The sequence below is a fragment of the Phocoena sinus genome, chromosome 2 (assembly GCF_008692025.1).
Source record: "Phocoena sinus isolate mPhoSin1 chromosome 2, mPhoSin1.pri, whole genome shotgun sequence".
NCBI lineage: Eukaryota > Metazoa > Chordata > Mammalia > Artiodactyla > Phocoenidae > Phocoena > Phocoena sinus.
Genome location: NC_045764.1, coordinates 84,012,637 through 84,029,541, shown reverse-complemented (window position 1 = coordinate 84,029,541; position 16,905 = coordinate 84,012,637). Strand labels below are relative to the sequence as shown.

The 16,905-nt window shown below is 41.1% G+C and overlaps 1 protein-coding gene across 2 annotated transcripts in view; it reads right to left on the bottom strand.

The window, feature by feature from the left end:
* Positions 1 to 9,341, bottom strand: part of SPPL2A (signal peptide peptidase like 2A) — a 51,237-nt gene extending 41,896 nt beyond the window's left edge. The window contains exons 1-2 of one of the 2 annotated variants that reach the window (XM_032622150.1): positions 8,993 to 9,240; positions 1,931 to 2,059 (exon numbers count right to left, since the gene is read on the bottom strand). Coding sequence is in view for 1 of the 2 variants with exons in the window: in XM_032622149.1 (XP_032478040.1) it covers positions 8,993 to 9,061 (69 nt within the window). In the remaining variant the exon portion in view is untranslated. Of the gene's footprint in view, positions 1 to 1,930; positions 2,060 to 8,992 lie in introns of both variants that reach the window. The other variant, XM_032622149.1, reaches the window with a different exon arrangement.
* Positions 9,342 to 16,905: the final 7,564 nt, after the last annotated feature.

Sequence of the window (16,905 nt, the reverse complement as noted above, 5' to 3'; positions counted from 1 at the left end):
TCAAGGGCCAACTGTAGTAGAAACCACATCACTATGGGCCACTTAGGTTGGGAAGCACAGAGGCCTGAAGCTCAAGTGTCCCTTCAAACATTACAAGTACCAAATCAGGAAAGACCTGTGGTCTACCCGCGCTAGTATTAGATCATCTGACAAAGACCCTATGGTGGATGGACAGGATACCTTCCTTTATATTTTTCAAGTTAGAAACATGCTTCAAGACATCTGAATTTTCCTTTGTAATCAACTGTGGTCTGTTCTTCTATGACTTTACTCAACCCTTAAAAAATATCTGTTTAAAAAAAAAAACAAAAAACAAAAAAAAAATCTGTTTATATTTTCAACCAATAATGAAAATATTCTCTTAGTAAAATGCTTAGTATCAAGAGCTTGAAGGGATTTAGGGATATCTAGTCCCTTCATTTCACAGCTCAAACAGGTCCAAAATGATCAAAATGAAGTCTCAGGGGCCAGATTAGAATTGAGCTCTCTAAAACCCAGACCAGCAGTCTTTCAGCTCTGCTATCACTTCAAGTTCCCTTATGCAGCTAGATCCGCCAGCACCCCTTAGTACCCAATCATCACCCTCCAGTTTTAATATTGGTCATATATATCTCTGCATTAGCTGTTGATTCCCTCTCTGCTGTGATTCTGGGCATGGGTCTCCTACCACCACTCAAATTCCTCTAATACCCAATTAGTTCCTCCCACACCCTAAACATCCCAAACTCTAACTCCTTTCCTTACCCTCTTCCAAGTACCCCCACTTCTAGGACTCTAGAGTTTCATGGAATTCCTTTCCCTATGAAAAGTGCTCCTTACTGCTCACCCCAAATCCTGCCTCTTAATGGCAGTTCCTACAACCACTGGCGGTGGAATCAAGTGTTCTTCATGGCCATCAAATCTTTATATTCCACATCTTGCTTGATCCTCACATGCAAGGGAAGCAAGTTTACTAGCCCACAGTGTGAAGTAGTACTTCCTGTTTTTCTGATTCAAATATACCTCACATAAAAATTCATCGGATGCCTGTTGTTTGTGAACGTTTCCAAATTTACTTTACCCAGATCACTTGACTTCAGTCTTATTCCATATCATCTTCTTTTTAAATCAATGTTTAAGTCTATCTTAATGTCAGAGTTGCCTATTCTTTTGATCATTTTTCTCCTAAATAATTTTTGGTATGATAAGTGCCAAATGATTACTCAAAGTCTAAAAACACCTCAACTGTAATGGAGTACACTATACTCACATCCTTGCAGGTGTCCTATTTCCTCATTTTCCCAAACCAATCAGAGCTTAAACAATGGGACATATATAAAGAGCTTTATTTCATCAGAGAACTTTCACTGAGTCAGTCTTGCACTGACCTTCACGTCCCTGTCTCTTGAGGCTATATCTATGCTTTATACTCCAGTCTCTTGGTAGTCCCAAGCATGGGCATTTGTATTCCTGGCCTCTGTTCAAACGGCCTCCTGATGCTGACTCACCAGCCCAATATTAACCTAGGAAACAGGCCTTTCTACTCCTGTCCAAGCTAATAGCACAGTTCAATTCTTCTGTGACTTTGTTTCACAGGTTTAGTTTGCCTTCTACTCTTCTTTCTCCTTCAAAAGGAGAAAGTAGATCCAGCACTGGATCTACTTTCCAAATTTAAGTCTTCACATATTCCTTTTGAAAATAAAAATTCTTCAGCTAAAACTTTATCTAATATACTACCCCCTACCCTGAATCCACGCCATACTTTGGGTCTGCCAGGACTCTGTATCTTGGCCCATTTTCACCTCATCATGATGGAGCTCTGATTAATACAATGCTAACTTTTACCCACATATATATTTAATTCCCTTTAAAAGCCTTAAAAGATTAGTCAAGCATGGTTCTTCTTTTTTCTTAGAGATTATGGTGAGTAATCTGGGCAACAATTTCTTACCCTTTATTATAAATCAGTGCTTCTTGAATTTAATGTTCTGTTAAAATCAGATTCTGATCCAGCAGGTCTTGGGAGGAGCCCATGATTATACATTTCTAGCAAGCTTCCAAGTGATGCTCTGATGTTGGTCTGCAGAGTACATGGTTATAGACTTCATCATGAATAGCAGTGAAACTCATCAGATTTCCAGACATTACTCCGGTTCTCCTAGGAATTTTCTTAAGAGGTGAAAGTCGCACTGTACCTGCAGTATGCTGGTATAGCCAACGTTCATGTATTGGCCAGCAGTTCCCCCATTTCACCCATAAGTTCACTCAAAACTCTTCAGCATTTGTATCACTGGGTCCCAGCTTCCCCACCCACCTCCACAGTCTGTCAATTAAACATGGTTCACATTATTCATATTGTTATCCATTAGATATACTTAGTCCTTTGGTTTCAAGGGACAATGTGTGAATATGATGAACCCTCTCTCCAATGAACCCCCCTTACAATCTTTCTTCATAAAATCTACAAAGTAAACTACTCCTCTATCTTTAGATACCGAATATGAGGGCTGGGGGTTTGGGGCAAGTTTTGCTAATAAACAGAATTTATTTAAAATGAGAACTAGCAATTAAAAAAAAATTATTTCTAAACCAGAAGGTAAAAAGTTAAAATGTAATCACTGAATGCTAGATGTCAAAGAGTAATAGTCATCTACCCATTACCCTTATATCATAGCAATGTAGGAGGTATCCTTTTCTTTACAAACATCTTTCTCCTTACACAGATTGAGTTTTAAGTCAATAGCAATACATTAAGAGTTGAAAGCAGCCTCTACAAGAAAGGCAGAATTGGGGTTATATGTCTGAATGACACATGTTCCAAAGCCAGGTCTAAATAACTTCCAGATTCACTATTCACTATTATATTTTCTATGCCTCTTTCCTCACTAATAAGTTATATAATCAAGACAATCTATGTTCTTTCTACTCCTACTTCCAATATTCAAGGTTTATGGAAACCATGCACTGAAACTGACCAGACTCAGACCCTCAGAGATGAAGTGAAATCTTGATTACTTAATTAGTGGCTCAGTGGGAGCTAGGGCACCAAACAGGGATTTATAGAGAATCAGAGGAGTCTGTGGGACATGGGGAAAGTAGATCCCCAGGATCATTCCTTACACTTGGAGAATCTGGGGGCATGTAACAGGCTAAGATGTACTAGGGTGGAGGGAAGAGACAAGGTAACCATTCATTCATTCAGTACTCTGCAAACTATGAGGTGCTAAGGGAGACAGCAGAGAATGAGTCAGGTAGCTTCTCCTTCATGGGGCCTATATTCTATGTTACCTAGATCCAGCCTTCTCCCTGGGTTTCCTTAAGTAATCTTACTACTTAACTATTATAGAATTTACGATTTACACTAGAATTCATAAACTCAAATGCGTAAAAGGCCAGGCAGGTAAATAAGAGTTGATTTCAGACCATAGGACATGGTAACATTTGGCAAATTCTGGCCTAAAGGCAATGAAATTTTTGAAAAAATATTTAGTATCTTGGGGTAAGAATCCATACCTGGAGACTTTATGGTCTAGATTTCTATAGACAGATCCAATTTCAGGTGAATTTTTAACAAAGACAAATTATTAAATATATAATAAACATGACTTCTATCTTTAAACCTTTTTTCATGAAAATAAATTCACAAATTTTTCCAATCAGTCTTGTGATCTATTTTTGATCAAAAAAAAAAAAACACTTAGTGGAAATGTATAAACAAATGTCTTAGAAACTCTGGGTTCTAGTCCTCTTTTTCATGACTTTCTATCTGGTCTAGGACAAACTGTAATCTTCCTGAAACTTCTCTCAGGATCATTTTGAGATTCTAAGAAGATGTATGTTTAGATGTTGTATTTTGAGAAGGAGATAACACAGCAATTAGTGACTTAAAAATTGGACAATGGGATGCAGAATACACAGAGACAGCTCTGATTGTGAAGAATCTGACAGTTAAAGGAGAAATATGACATAACCAGCATGTCTAAGCTTGGGCTTAGACATGTACCACAGACTATGTGGTTTAAACAACAGAAATTTATTTTTCACAGCCTGGAGCCTAAAAGTTTCAAGGTGCCAGCATGGTCCAGTTCTGGTAAGGGCTCTCTTCCTGGCTTGTAGAGAGCCACCTTTTCACTGTGTCCTCACATGGTCGTGGGGGGCAGGGGGAGAGAGAGCAAGGCAATAATCCCATTGTAAGGGCCCCACCCTGATAACCTCATCTAAGCCTAATTATCCTCAAAGGCCCAGTCAATCTCCAAATAACGTCACACTGGGAGTTAGGGCTTCAACATGAGAATTCAGAGGCACACAATTCAGTTCACAGCATTTCTCCCCTGGCTCCCAAAATTCATATCCTTCACACATGCAAAATATTTATATTCATTCCATCCCACCGCCCTAAAAGTCTTAATTCATTCCAGCATCAACTCTAAAAAGTCCAAAAGCTCATCTAAATGTCGTCTAAATCTGATATGGGTGAGATGCAAAATTCTTCATGAGGTAAGATTCCTCTCCAGCTGTGAACCTGTAAAACCAGACAAGTTATGCGCTTCCAAAATATAATGGTGGGACAGGTATAGGATAGACATTCCCATTCCAAAAGAAGAATTCAGAAGGAAAAAAGGGATGAGGGGACCCAAGGAAGTCCAAAACCTAGTAAGACATAGATCTTAAGGCTCAAGAAGTATCCTTTTTGGCTCTATGTCCCACTTTCCAGGCCCACTGGGGAGGAAGTGTCACCCCCATGGCTCTGTGGGGTAGCCTTTGGTTCTGTGGGATACCACCCCCAAGGCTCCTGGTAGAGGCCAAAAGGCTTGTTGAAACTGAAGTTGTGGCCCTGATGATCTCTGAATCACCTTTGGGGGTCATTTCTCCCTCTTCTTGAAGAATAATGCACGTTCACAGCCTAATAGCTCTATCATCCCATCCTGTCAGATCCAAAAGATCCAACAGCCTTTCTTCATTTCATCCTGTCTCCTTCCCCCAGAGTTAAAAGTGGCAGTGTTTTTGCTCATAGAATCCCATAAGCTACTTATCAAGTGATTGTTCAGCCACACTCTTAGTGTTCTTTCCAGAACAAACTTTCTTTCTTTTTTTTTTTTTTGCAACATGGATAGGCTGAGAATTTTCCAAATCTTCAAATTCTGGTTCCTTTTTGCTTAACAATTCCTTCTTCAATTCCTCTCTCCCCTTTGCATTTCACTAAAAGCAGTTAGAAAGAACCAAGCTGCTCCTCCAATGCTTTGCTTAGAAATCAACTCAGCTAAATATATTTCACTGCTTACAATTCTTCCTTCCACACAACACTAGAACATAGTTCAGCCAAGTTCTTTACCATTTTATGACAAGAATTGCCTTTCCTCTAGTTTCCAATAAACTGTTCCTCATTTCCATCTGCGTTCTCACCAGAATCACCTTTAATGTTCATATTTCTAGCCTCTACCCATTACCCAGTTACAAAGCTGCTTCCACATGTTTAGGTATTTGTTACCACAGAACCCCACTCCTGGTACCAAAATCTTAGTCAGCTTGGGCTGCCATAAAAAAATACGATAGGGAGAGGGGGAGGGGGCAGGGAGAGCAAGCTCTCTGGTGTCTTTTCTCATAAAGGCACCAATCCCATCACAAGGGACCTACTCTCTGACCTCATCTAAACCTAATTATCAATATCTCCCAAAGGCGCCATCTCCAAATACCATCAGTACTGGGGGGTAGTGCTTCAAGATATGGATTTTGGGAGGACATGATTCAGTCCATAGTACAGTAGCTCAGCATGTCTCTGATAGGTTGGGTAGCAGAACACTACTAGTTTCCCCAGGAGGTTGAGGCAGGAGGACAGAAGAGAAGGAATTAAAGAAGACTCTTTGAGTTGGTGTAGTATACCAAAGGAATGCAGATTTCAGTAAGAGATTTTCCTGTTGGGGATTCTGATTACCACTTCATTTTCATAAGCTCAAGATGTGGCTATATGACACTTCAAATTCTTTGAAGTAATGAAAACATGAATACAACTTTTACAAAAACATTATGAGAAAGACTCAGGATTCTTCAGAGAACTTTGAAGCAATTTTAGAAAACAGATCCAGGCTAAATTTCACTCATTGTGTTTGAAACAGAACCCTGTGACTGGGTCCGAATAACACTAAAATAAAGGTCTAACAGTTGGGGCTAGCGGTGGGAGTTGGACTAGGGAAGGACAAGTGTGATATGGAAATATGGCAAAGCCAAGAGAGAATTAATTACCCGCCAGGCACTCTTTTCATGTCTAGACTTAAATGTTTAATGGGTTTAGAAGTCATTAAAACAGCCAGATGTGCTGTAGTTTGTGTTCAAGATACACGGTAAGGTCACTCTGATGTGATGAGGACAGACAGAGTAGGGTAGGCTACATGATGTTGAAGGGGCTTTCCAATGCTAAATACTCTGCCTCTTCTACAAGGATGTGACTCTTTCTGGAGATTAAATGCTGCTTCTAGATGAGGATGATGACCCTTTTTTTTTTTCTTTTAATTTTTGGCTGCATTGGGTCTTCGTTGATGCACATGGGCTTTCTCTAGTTGCGGTGAGGGGGGGCTACTGTTCGTTGAGGTGTGAGGGCTTCTCATTGCAGTGGTTTCTCTTGTTGTGGAGCATGGGCTCTAGGTGCGCAGGCTTCAGTAGTTGCAGCACACGGGCTCAGTAGTTGTGGCTCACAGGCTCTAGAGTGCAGGCTCAGTAGTTGTGGTGCACAGGCTTAGTTGCTCCGCGGCATGTGGGATCTTCCCAGGCCAGGGCTCGAATCCTTGTCCCCTACATTGGCAGGTGGATTCTTAACCACTGCACCACCAGGGAAGCCCATGATGACCCTTTTCTAACATGACCAAGGGGAAAGAGGCTCAGTAGGGCCAGCTTCCAGAGACCAGAAAGAAGAAATGAAATGATTAAGCTGGCATCATTCATTCAAATGAACTCAGAGAGGCCACCTAGGGCTGTAAGAGTAGGGAAGAGGAGTAAACAAGGGCTTCAGGGAGAAAATGGTTAAAATAACAAAAAACTTAAAATAGTGGAGGAAAGGAACTAGGTATCTAGTAAACAGAAGGAAAGAGAGAGCTCCTGCTGAGAAAAAGGATACCAGATTTATTTGAGTTCCTCAGAAAAGGAAAGGAATGAGAAAGAGATCCTTTCATGAATTTAAAGGAAGAAAGAGTGTAGAAGAAAAAAATCCACTGTGGAATCACTAAGAAATAGAAAATCAATAATACGAGTTAGCACTGAAAAAGATCTTCCCAATTTCGAAACATCTTGTCAGTGTATTCACAGTTACCAGCACAGCTCCTGGCATATAAGAGATAACACACTAAATATTTGTGGAGTGAAAGAATGTTACTGAGTCCTCACAACAACCCCGCAACCGGGGAATATAGAACTCAAGATTAACATGGTGAAATATGACAAAATATATATGTGCAATATAAAAAGAATAAAATCTAGAACATCAGAGAGACAGACTAGCTACAATTTAGAACACGGACAAACTTTAGACTTGTGAAGCACTTGAAATTACATGAAAATTTTGCTTCCATTTTTCTAGTGAGAGGCTTCAGAGCTTTATTAAGAATTTCAATAAGAGTTTTTGAACAATTGATGTATTATTAGGTTAATTATTAATTTGTGTTGAGAAAGGACAGGTGGGAATTTATACACACATGTATATATTCTTAAAATTAGCTTAAGAAGTTCAAATGAAAATGAGTGCAAAAACACTCAAAACATTTCATACCTAGGTTATAGTTTTACGTGTATTTACATACTACCTGAATTATCTTCTGGACACGTCTGATTACAAGGTAAACAACACCTCAAAGATTCAGACCAACACTGCCACTTTGCTATTCTCTTTATATCCTACTCCTCCCCCCGACCCACCTCAAGCAATTTTTAGATACATTCTTCCTAATGCTGCCTAGCAAAGTTATGAATACAAGGAAGGCACTTGAACCACTTCAGGCTTTGAGTTTGGTTTCTCAATAAATGTTAAAAACACTTTCATATTGAATATATTCACTGGTAGTAATCATTTAAACTGGAGAGTAAGCAAAATATACTCTTTCAGAGAAGTACACATTCTAATGGAAAGAACTAGACAGCCATACACCATACCAATTCTGTACAAAGCTCATAAAAGTTTCCAACCTGAAACTCCCTAAGTGAAATTTACAAGAAACAAAAACTGAAACACTGAACACTGGCGTCCTTACCACCCATTCACTGAACCTTCTGCTTGGTGTTGAATTTTAAGACATTATTACTTTTCTCTAATTACGAAAACAAACTTGTGTACACATATTTGTTACTGTTACTTAACCGGCTCTCCTCCCCTTTAAACTAGGCAGAGAATTGAAACCCACTAAAACCCACTAAAAGAATTACACTTTGGTGTGTTCTTTAAGAAATTATTTTAAATTATTGCTGTTACCAGAAAGCCCCAGAATGGAATCAAATGAGCCCTAAGGCGAAACAGAAACTAGAGAAGAAAAAAATCTGTATGAGAGCAATTAAACTACAGCGCAGTCCTTGAACCGCTAAACATCCAGGGATCGCGTATACGTTTTTTCCTTCTTTCGGGGTTGGGGTTGTGGGTAGTGCCGGTTAAGCAGCGATAAGAAAGACTGGACAATAAAATTCAGAGGTCAATTCAAAACGCCCGGAACAGTGAAACTACAGAGGAGAAGCACCAAAGTCCGAGTCGTATTAGGGGCTCGGCAGGTAGCTTTCTCGGGGGTAGGTACCGGGACTTCAAAGGACGGGAATGGGGGCTGGACCAAAAGGGAGTAGTGGGACAGGGATGGGTATGAAAGCAAAAACCCAGAGCAGGCCGCGTAGGCGCGGGAGAGGGCAGGCCGGCAGGGAGCCAGTGGGGGTGAGGCGGCGGCGGCGGCGGCGGCGGCGGCGGCGGCGGCGGAGGGTGGGGTGGGGGGGGGTGGGGGGGGTCCGGCCCCGCCCCGGGGAGGCCCGAGCGCCCGCCCGTCCCCCTTACCAGAGGGAGCAGGAAGCCCCACAGCAGGGCGGCGGCGGCGGCGGGGGTCAGCGGTTGCTGCAGCCCCATCAGACTGCCTGGTGAGCGCCCCGCGGCGCGGCGCGAGGCGGGGCGGGTTCCGGGGTCCCCTCGCGGCGCTGCTTCGGTGGCTGGGCCGGACAGGGGCGGGCAATAGGTTCGGCTGGGGCCGCCGCGGCTGCTGGAGCCGCAACTGCAGCGCCGACTTCCTCTTCCGGCCCCGCCCGGAGGCCGCGGAAACCCCCACGGGGCAAGTGGAGGCTGGGACCGCGCGCGCTGCCCGCCGGGCTCTCTCAGGCTCCCGGCGCTGGCGAGCACCGGCAGCGGGTCTGGGTGTTTCTCTTTACAGCTACGTGACCTGAACTGTTCCCCGGTCCGGGCAGGCGAAGGGACTTTTTCAAGCCCTCCTTCTTCCTAGAAGCGGCAGAGCGCCTGTTCAGTTCCCCACCAACTACCCAGGTGCTCGAGCCAAAAACCTACATGCTCTGAGTCTTAATTCACCTGCTCATCAGCCGTCCTAGGCTCTCTCACATGTATGTCCCCAAAACGCCCACCTTCTCCTAAACCGCAGTGACCACCCCCAGACCACCGTTGCTTCTCTCCTCCAAACTGGTTTCCGTTTCCACTCCCCACATCCCATTATCCACACAGCTGTCCTGGAGAGATCTTTTTGAAAATGTAAATCAGATCATGACACTCCCAACCACACTTAGAATAAAATCAAAGCTCTACTCCGGGACTTCCCTGGTGTCCCAGTGGTTAAGAATCCACCTGCCAATGCAGGGGACAGGGGTTCGAGCCCTGGTCCCAGAAGATCCCACAAGCCATGGAGCACTGAAGCCCACGCGTCTAGAGCCCATGCTCTGCAACAAGAGAAGCCACCGCAATGAGAAGCCTGCCACTGCAACAAAAACCCAACACAGCCATAAATAAATAAATTTATTTAAAAAAAAAAAGGAACACTCTACTCTGGAGGACAAAGTTTATATAACATAGTCCGTGCCTGCTTCTCTGACCCCATCTTCACTGTTTTCCCACGCTCGTTTCAAGCCACATGGGCCACATTCGGTTCTTCCGGCCTTTGTACTGGTGGTCCTCCCTGCTGGAACGCTCCTCTCTCTGAATACCTGGCACACTGGCATTCACTTAGCTTAAATGTCACTTCCTCAGAGGGAACTTATTTATTTACTTTTTTAGTTAATTAATTTTGGGCTGCATTGGGTCTTCGTTGCTGCGTGTGGGCTTTCTCTAGTTGCAGTGAGCAGGGGTTACTCTTTGTTGTGGTGCGTGGGCTTCTCATTGCAGTGGCTTCTCTTGTTGCAGAACTTGGGCTCTAGGTGCGCGGGCTTCAGTAGTTGTGGCACATAGACTCAGTAGTTGTGGCTCACGGGCTCTAGAGCGCAGGCCCAGTAGTTGTGGCACACAAGCTTAGTTGCCCCACAGCATGTGGGATCTTCCCAGACCAGGGCTTGAACCTGTGGCCCCTGCATTTGCAGGCGCATTCTCAACCACTGCGCCACCAGGGAAGTCCCGAGGGAACTTATTGACATACCCCATCTAAAGTAGCCACCCAGTCACTTTCATATCACATGATTTAATTCTCTGCACAGCACTTTTCACTCTTACTTATTTATCTCATCATTTATTTATGATGTAGATTCCCACTTGATAGAAAGGTGTATCTTTGCTTTGGTCACTGCTGTATCCATTACAACATTTGGCTTAAATTTGGTCCTCAAATATTTGTTGGATGAATATTCAATACCAAACACTGAATAGAATGCTGTCCCTGCCATCCCACAGCTCATGGTTTAGTGAAGGACATAGATGTGTGAGCAAACAGTTCAGGGTGAGTAGTGACCCTTTTGTTTGCACAAGATGCTATGGGAGTATCAAAGGGACATTTTAAAGGGGTGCCAGGAAAAATTTCAACCTAAGCTGAGTCTAGAAGGCTGAGTTAATTTTAGCCAGGCAATGGGTAGAAGGGGGAGACTTCCAGGAAGAATGAACCATTAGTGTCAAAGCCAAAGGTGACATTGGAAGAACTGCAAAACTTAGGCTTGGCTGAAGTTATGAGTGATGATAGATGAAGTGAGAGAAGAAGGCAGAGGCCAAATCACAAATAGATAGGGGTATCCTGCTTGGAACTTTAGGCTTCGTCTAGTTGGTGATGGAAAGCACAGTGACAGACAATTTTTGTTTTAGAAAGCCCTCTGTGATGGCAGGAGGGGTGGCAGATGGATTGAAACAGGGCAAGAGTAGAAGCCAGGAGACCTATTGGACAACAGTAGTAACCCAACCCAGGCAGGGATAGTGAGGGCCTGAACTGAGACAGTGGCAGAAGAAATGGAAAGGAGGAGGAGGTGGTGGATCTGAAAATTCGTAGCAGAATTTGGTATAACTGAGGGTACATGAGAGATGAAGGAGAGGGATGATTCCCAGGATCCTGCCCTGGGCCCTTTATTGAGGTGATCATCCCAGGAGATGGAGGGGGTGGGGGATGGGTGAGGAATAGGAAAGAATTTTGGACTTGAGTTTAAAATGTTTGTGGGACATCCAATTGCAAATGTCTGTAGGTTGATGGCTAAGTGGGTTGGTCTGAAATTTAGTGGCATAATGAGACCAGAACTCAGGTCTCCTGCCTGTCAATCCGAGACTCTTTTCACATTTTCTAGCTGCCTAGGGCAAACCAGATTTCCCTTTTGTAAAATGACTGTGATTAGATGACTTCATCTCTAAATATTCCCTTCTGTCCATAATGGCCTTTCGCCTAGTGAATCTCCAAGGTGGCTCCTGAGGCTGAAGATCTCTGGTTTTCCTGTCTACAGTTATGCCCATTTTTTCTTCCCCTCAGTCGGAGAAAATTTTGTACCTGCAGTCAAAGAACCTGTGTTATAGGCTAGTTCCTTGTGCAGTCTCTCTTTGCCTGCTTTAGTTTTCTCAGCTGAAAAATATGGAGAGTAATACCTGTTCTGCCTGTCTCAGATGAGTATTGTAAAAATTACATGACTTGTAATTTGTGTATAATTACTCTGAAAATTTTTTAAAAAAGAAAAAGGGAGAGGAGAGGAAAAACAGAAGGCTGTGTTATTGCTGTAGTCCAGTGTCAGCACTGTTTGTCATAATTCTTCTGCCAGAATTTTTTCTTCTTGGTCAAAGTCCCTGTGCACGATGAAGGAAAATGGGAGGGTTGATGGAATACTGAAAAGATTCTTAATTCATGACTTTACTGTTGGAATGGCTGTTAAAGGATATTTGGAGTATACCTCTATTACACATGAATTTCCATGGAAGTATTAGGTAGGATAAAATTTACCTGCATAATTTTTAGTCGATATTTTTCTTCTCTAAATAAGCTATGTATAAAAACCCAATTATGGAAAATAACTATCATTAAAGATTGTTTTAATTTCTAAATATATTTAGTTAATGGAATTTTTTCCCCAATGATAAAAGATAGAATGTTATTGGTTGTCAGAACCTTTCTATAGTGTAAGAAATGGTCAAGAACTATTGGCTTCATTTTACAAATGTGTTAGATGACAGCAGCAGAGGAGGAGCTAAAACTCAGTCTCCTACCTTAGTACACTAACAGTAAGTAAACCTGTTGTTTGCTGGTACTTCCACAGTGTTTTTTACTCAGAGGACATTGATGAAGTGTTGGTAATGTGCCCCAAAGACTTTCTTGGGCAATCTAGATCATTACTTTAGTATAGAGCAGTGATTCTTAGCCTTGATTATTTATTAGAGTCACATAGGAGAGCTTAAAGGATACTGATGCCTGGGTCCCACTACTCCCCTTTCCCCATGCAGATCCTAAATTTAATTGGTCTGGATGTAGCCTGTGTATCATAATTTTTAAGGCTCCTCAGGTGATTCTAATATGCAACCGAGGTTGAGAAAGTGGCTTAATCAGTGATTTTTAAAATGTGGCCTCGTGGACCAGCAGTGTTGACACCACCTGGGAACTGTGAGCAGTGCAAATTCCTCCAGACCTATAGAATCAGAAACTCTGGTTCTTCTGACTATAGAATCAGAAACAAAAGCAATTTGTGTTTTAATAAGCCCCCTAAGCAATTCTGATGCGTGCTAAAGTTTGAGAACTATTGGTTTCAGAGCAACATTCCTTAATTCTGCCTGCATATTAGAATCAGATGCAAAGTTAAAATAAAAAGCAAACCATTTGCTCCAACACTAATCAAACTGAAAGGAAGAACAGACAAATCCACAATTACAGTTAAAGATTTCAACTCTTCTCTTTCAATAATTGAAAGAATGAGTAGGCAGAAAATCAGTAAATACAGAAGACTTGATCAACATTATCAACCAATCTGACCTAATTGGCATTTATAGAACACGCCACCCAACTTATGCATGATACACATGATTTTCAAGTGTACATGGGACCTTGACCAAAATAAACCATTTGGCCATAAAACAAGTCTCAATAAATTTAAAGTTTCCAAATCATACCAAGTATGTTCTTTGCCCACAATATAATTCAATTAGAAATTAATAACAGAAGGATACCTTGAAGATCTTCAAATAATTAGAAACCCAACACACTTTTCTAAATTACCCATGAGCCAAAGAAGTCACAGGAATTAAGAAAATATTTTGAATTGAAGGAAAATGCAAACATGACATGTCAAAAGTTGTGGGGTGCTTAAAAGAAATTTGTAGCACTTACAATAGAAAGGTATAAACATTTAAAATCAATGACTGGGACTTCCCTGGTGGCGCAGTGGTTAAGAACTCATCTGCCAATTCAGGGGACGTGGGTTTGAGCCCTGGTTGGGGAAGATCCCACATGCTGCAGAGCAATTAAGCCCGTGTGCCACAACTACTGAGCCTGTGCTCTAGGGCCCGCAAGCCACAACTACTGAGCCCATGTGCCACAACTACTGAAGCCCACGCACCTAGAGCCCATGCTCTGCAGCAAGAGAAGCCACCGCAGTGAGAAGCCCGCGTGCCACGACAAAGAGTAGCCCCCACTCGCCACAACTAGAGAAAGCCTGCGTGCAGCAATGAAGACCCAACACAGCCAAAAATAAATAAGTTTAAAAAAAAATAAATTTATTTATAAATAAAATCAATGACCTAAGCTTCTATCTTAAGAAACTAGAAAAGAAGAGCAAATTAAATCCAAAGGTGAGCAGAAGAAAGGAAATTAAAATATCTGAGAAGAAATCAACAAAATAGAAAACAGACAAACAAAAAACAATAGGAGAATTGGTGAAGCCGAAGACTGGCTTTTTGAGAAAATTGATAAGCGTTGGGAAAACTCTAGTCAAACTGATTAGAGGAAAAAGAGAAGATCCAAATTACTAATATCAGGAACAATTAAAAAAATTACTAAACATCCTAAAGACATTAAAAGGATAACATGTAAGTATTATGAACAACTTTATGCCAATAAATTTGACAACCTAAGTGAAATGGAGAAAGTCCTTGAAAGACAAACTACTCAAAAAGAAATAGATATTAGTGATAGATTATCTATTTAAAAATTTGAACTTGGGGAATTCCCTGGCGGTCCAGTGGTTAGGACTCCATGCTTTCACTGCTGAGGGCCTGGGTTCTATCCCCGGTCAGGGAACTAAACTCCCATAAGCTGCATGGTGAAGCAAAAAAAAAAAAAAAAAAATTAATTTGTCATCAAAAACCTTCCCACAGAGAAAACTCTAGGCTCACACGGCTTCAAGAGTGAATTTTACCAAACATTTGAGGAAGAAATAATATCAATTCTACACAAATATTTTCAAAAACTTGAAGAGGGGGTAATACTTCCTAATTCATATTTTGAATCCAGCGAAATAAAAAATGATATATCAGTTCTAATTAAGATTCATCCAAAACATGCAAGATTATTCAACATTTGTAATTTAATCAATGTACCTCACCATCTCCACACTACAAGGTCAATAATAAAAGATTCAACTGTGTTTCTCTACACTAGAAACAAACATTTGGAAATTGAAAATACCATTTACTATAACATCAAATAATATCAAATACTTAGGGATAAATTTGGCAAAGATGTGCAAGACTGAAACATCAAAAACTACAAAACATTACTGTGATCTCTTGATTATTAAGTAGTGTATTGTTTAGCCTCCATGTGTTTGTATTTTTACAGATTTTTTCCTATGTTCATTGCAGCTCTGTTTACAATAGCTAGGACATGGAAGCAACCTAAGTATCCATCAACAGATGAATGGATAAAGAAGATGTGGCACATATATACAAGGGAATATTACTCAGCCATAAAAAGAAATGAAATTGAGTTATTTGTAGTGAGGTGGATGGACCTAGAGTCTGTCATACAGAGTTAAGTCAGAAAGAGAAAAACAAATACCATATGCTAACACATACATACGGAATCTAAAAAAAAAAAAAAAAAGGTTATGAAGAACCTAGGGGCAGGACATGGGGAGGGAGAAGGGTAAGCTGGGATGAAGTGAGAGAGTGACATGGACTTATATATACTTCCAAATGTAAAATAGATAGCTAGTGGGAAGCAGCCACATAGTACAGGGAGATCAGCTCGGTGCTTTGTGACCACCTAGAAGGGTGGGATAGGGAGGGTGGGAGGGAAACACAAGAGAGAGGAGATATGGGGATATATGTATATGTATAGCTGATTCACTTTGTTATAAAGCAGAAACTAACACACCATTGTAAAGCAATTATACTCCAATAAAGATGTTAAAAAAAATTACTGTGAAGTGTTAAAGGGGGACCTAAATAAATAGGGAAATACACTATGCTCATGGATTGGGAAAGTCAAAATACTGTTAGGATGTCAGTTCTGGGACTTCCCTGGTGGCGCAGTGGTTAAGAATCTGCCTGCCAATGCAGGGGACACGGGTTCGAGCTCTGGTCCTGGAGGATGCCACATGCTGTGGAGTAACTAAACCTGCGAGCCACAACTACTGAAGCCCGCGCGCCTAGAGCCTGTGTTCCACAACAAGAGAAGCCACTGCAATGAGAAGCCCGGGTAACACAACAAAGAGTAGACCCCACTTGCCGCAACTAGAGAAAGCCCGTGCGCAGCAATGAAGACCCAACACAGCCAAAAATAAATAAATAAATTTATTTTTTAAAAAGTCAGTTCTTTCTAAATTGATCTTTAGAAATAATGCAATTCCAATCAAAATCACAGCCAGATTTTTGTTGCTGTTTTTGAAACTAGGATGCCAATTACAAATTTATATGGAAATATAGAAGAGCTAGAGTAGCCAAAATAATTTTGAGGGAAAAAAAGAACCAAATTGAGGACTTAAATACATGATTTCAAGACTTTTTAAAGCTCGACAGTAATCGAGTGGGGTAGTGGATATATATATATGTGTGTGTATATATATATATACACACACACACACACATATATACATATAGATCAATGAAAGAGCATAGAGAGTCTGTAATTAGACCTACACATATATAGCCAATTGATTATTGATAAAGATGCTAAGGCAATTCAATGGGGTAAGGATAATCTTTTCAATAAATAACTGGGTTATTTGGTACATGCCTCCCAAAACAAAACTTCCCCCAAAATGAAACTCAGTTCTTACCTCATAACATATTCTAAATTTAACTTGAAATAGATCATAGACCTAAATGCAAAGGCTAAAACCAAAAAATTTCAAAGAGAAAACATAGGAGAAAATCTTTTTCTCCTTTTTCTCTGCTACCTTTTGTTAGGCAAAGATTTCTTAAATAAAACACAAAAACCAGAAACTATAAAAGAATAAAAATTGATAAACTGGACTTCATCAAAATGAAAATTTTCTTTTCTTTGAAAGATAATGTTAAGAGAAGTAAAGGCTAGCCACAAACTGGGAGCAAATATTTGCAAAACATATCCAACAAAGACTTGTATCCAGGAT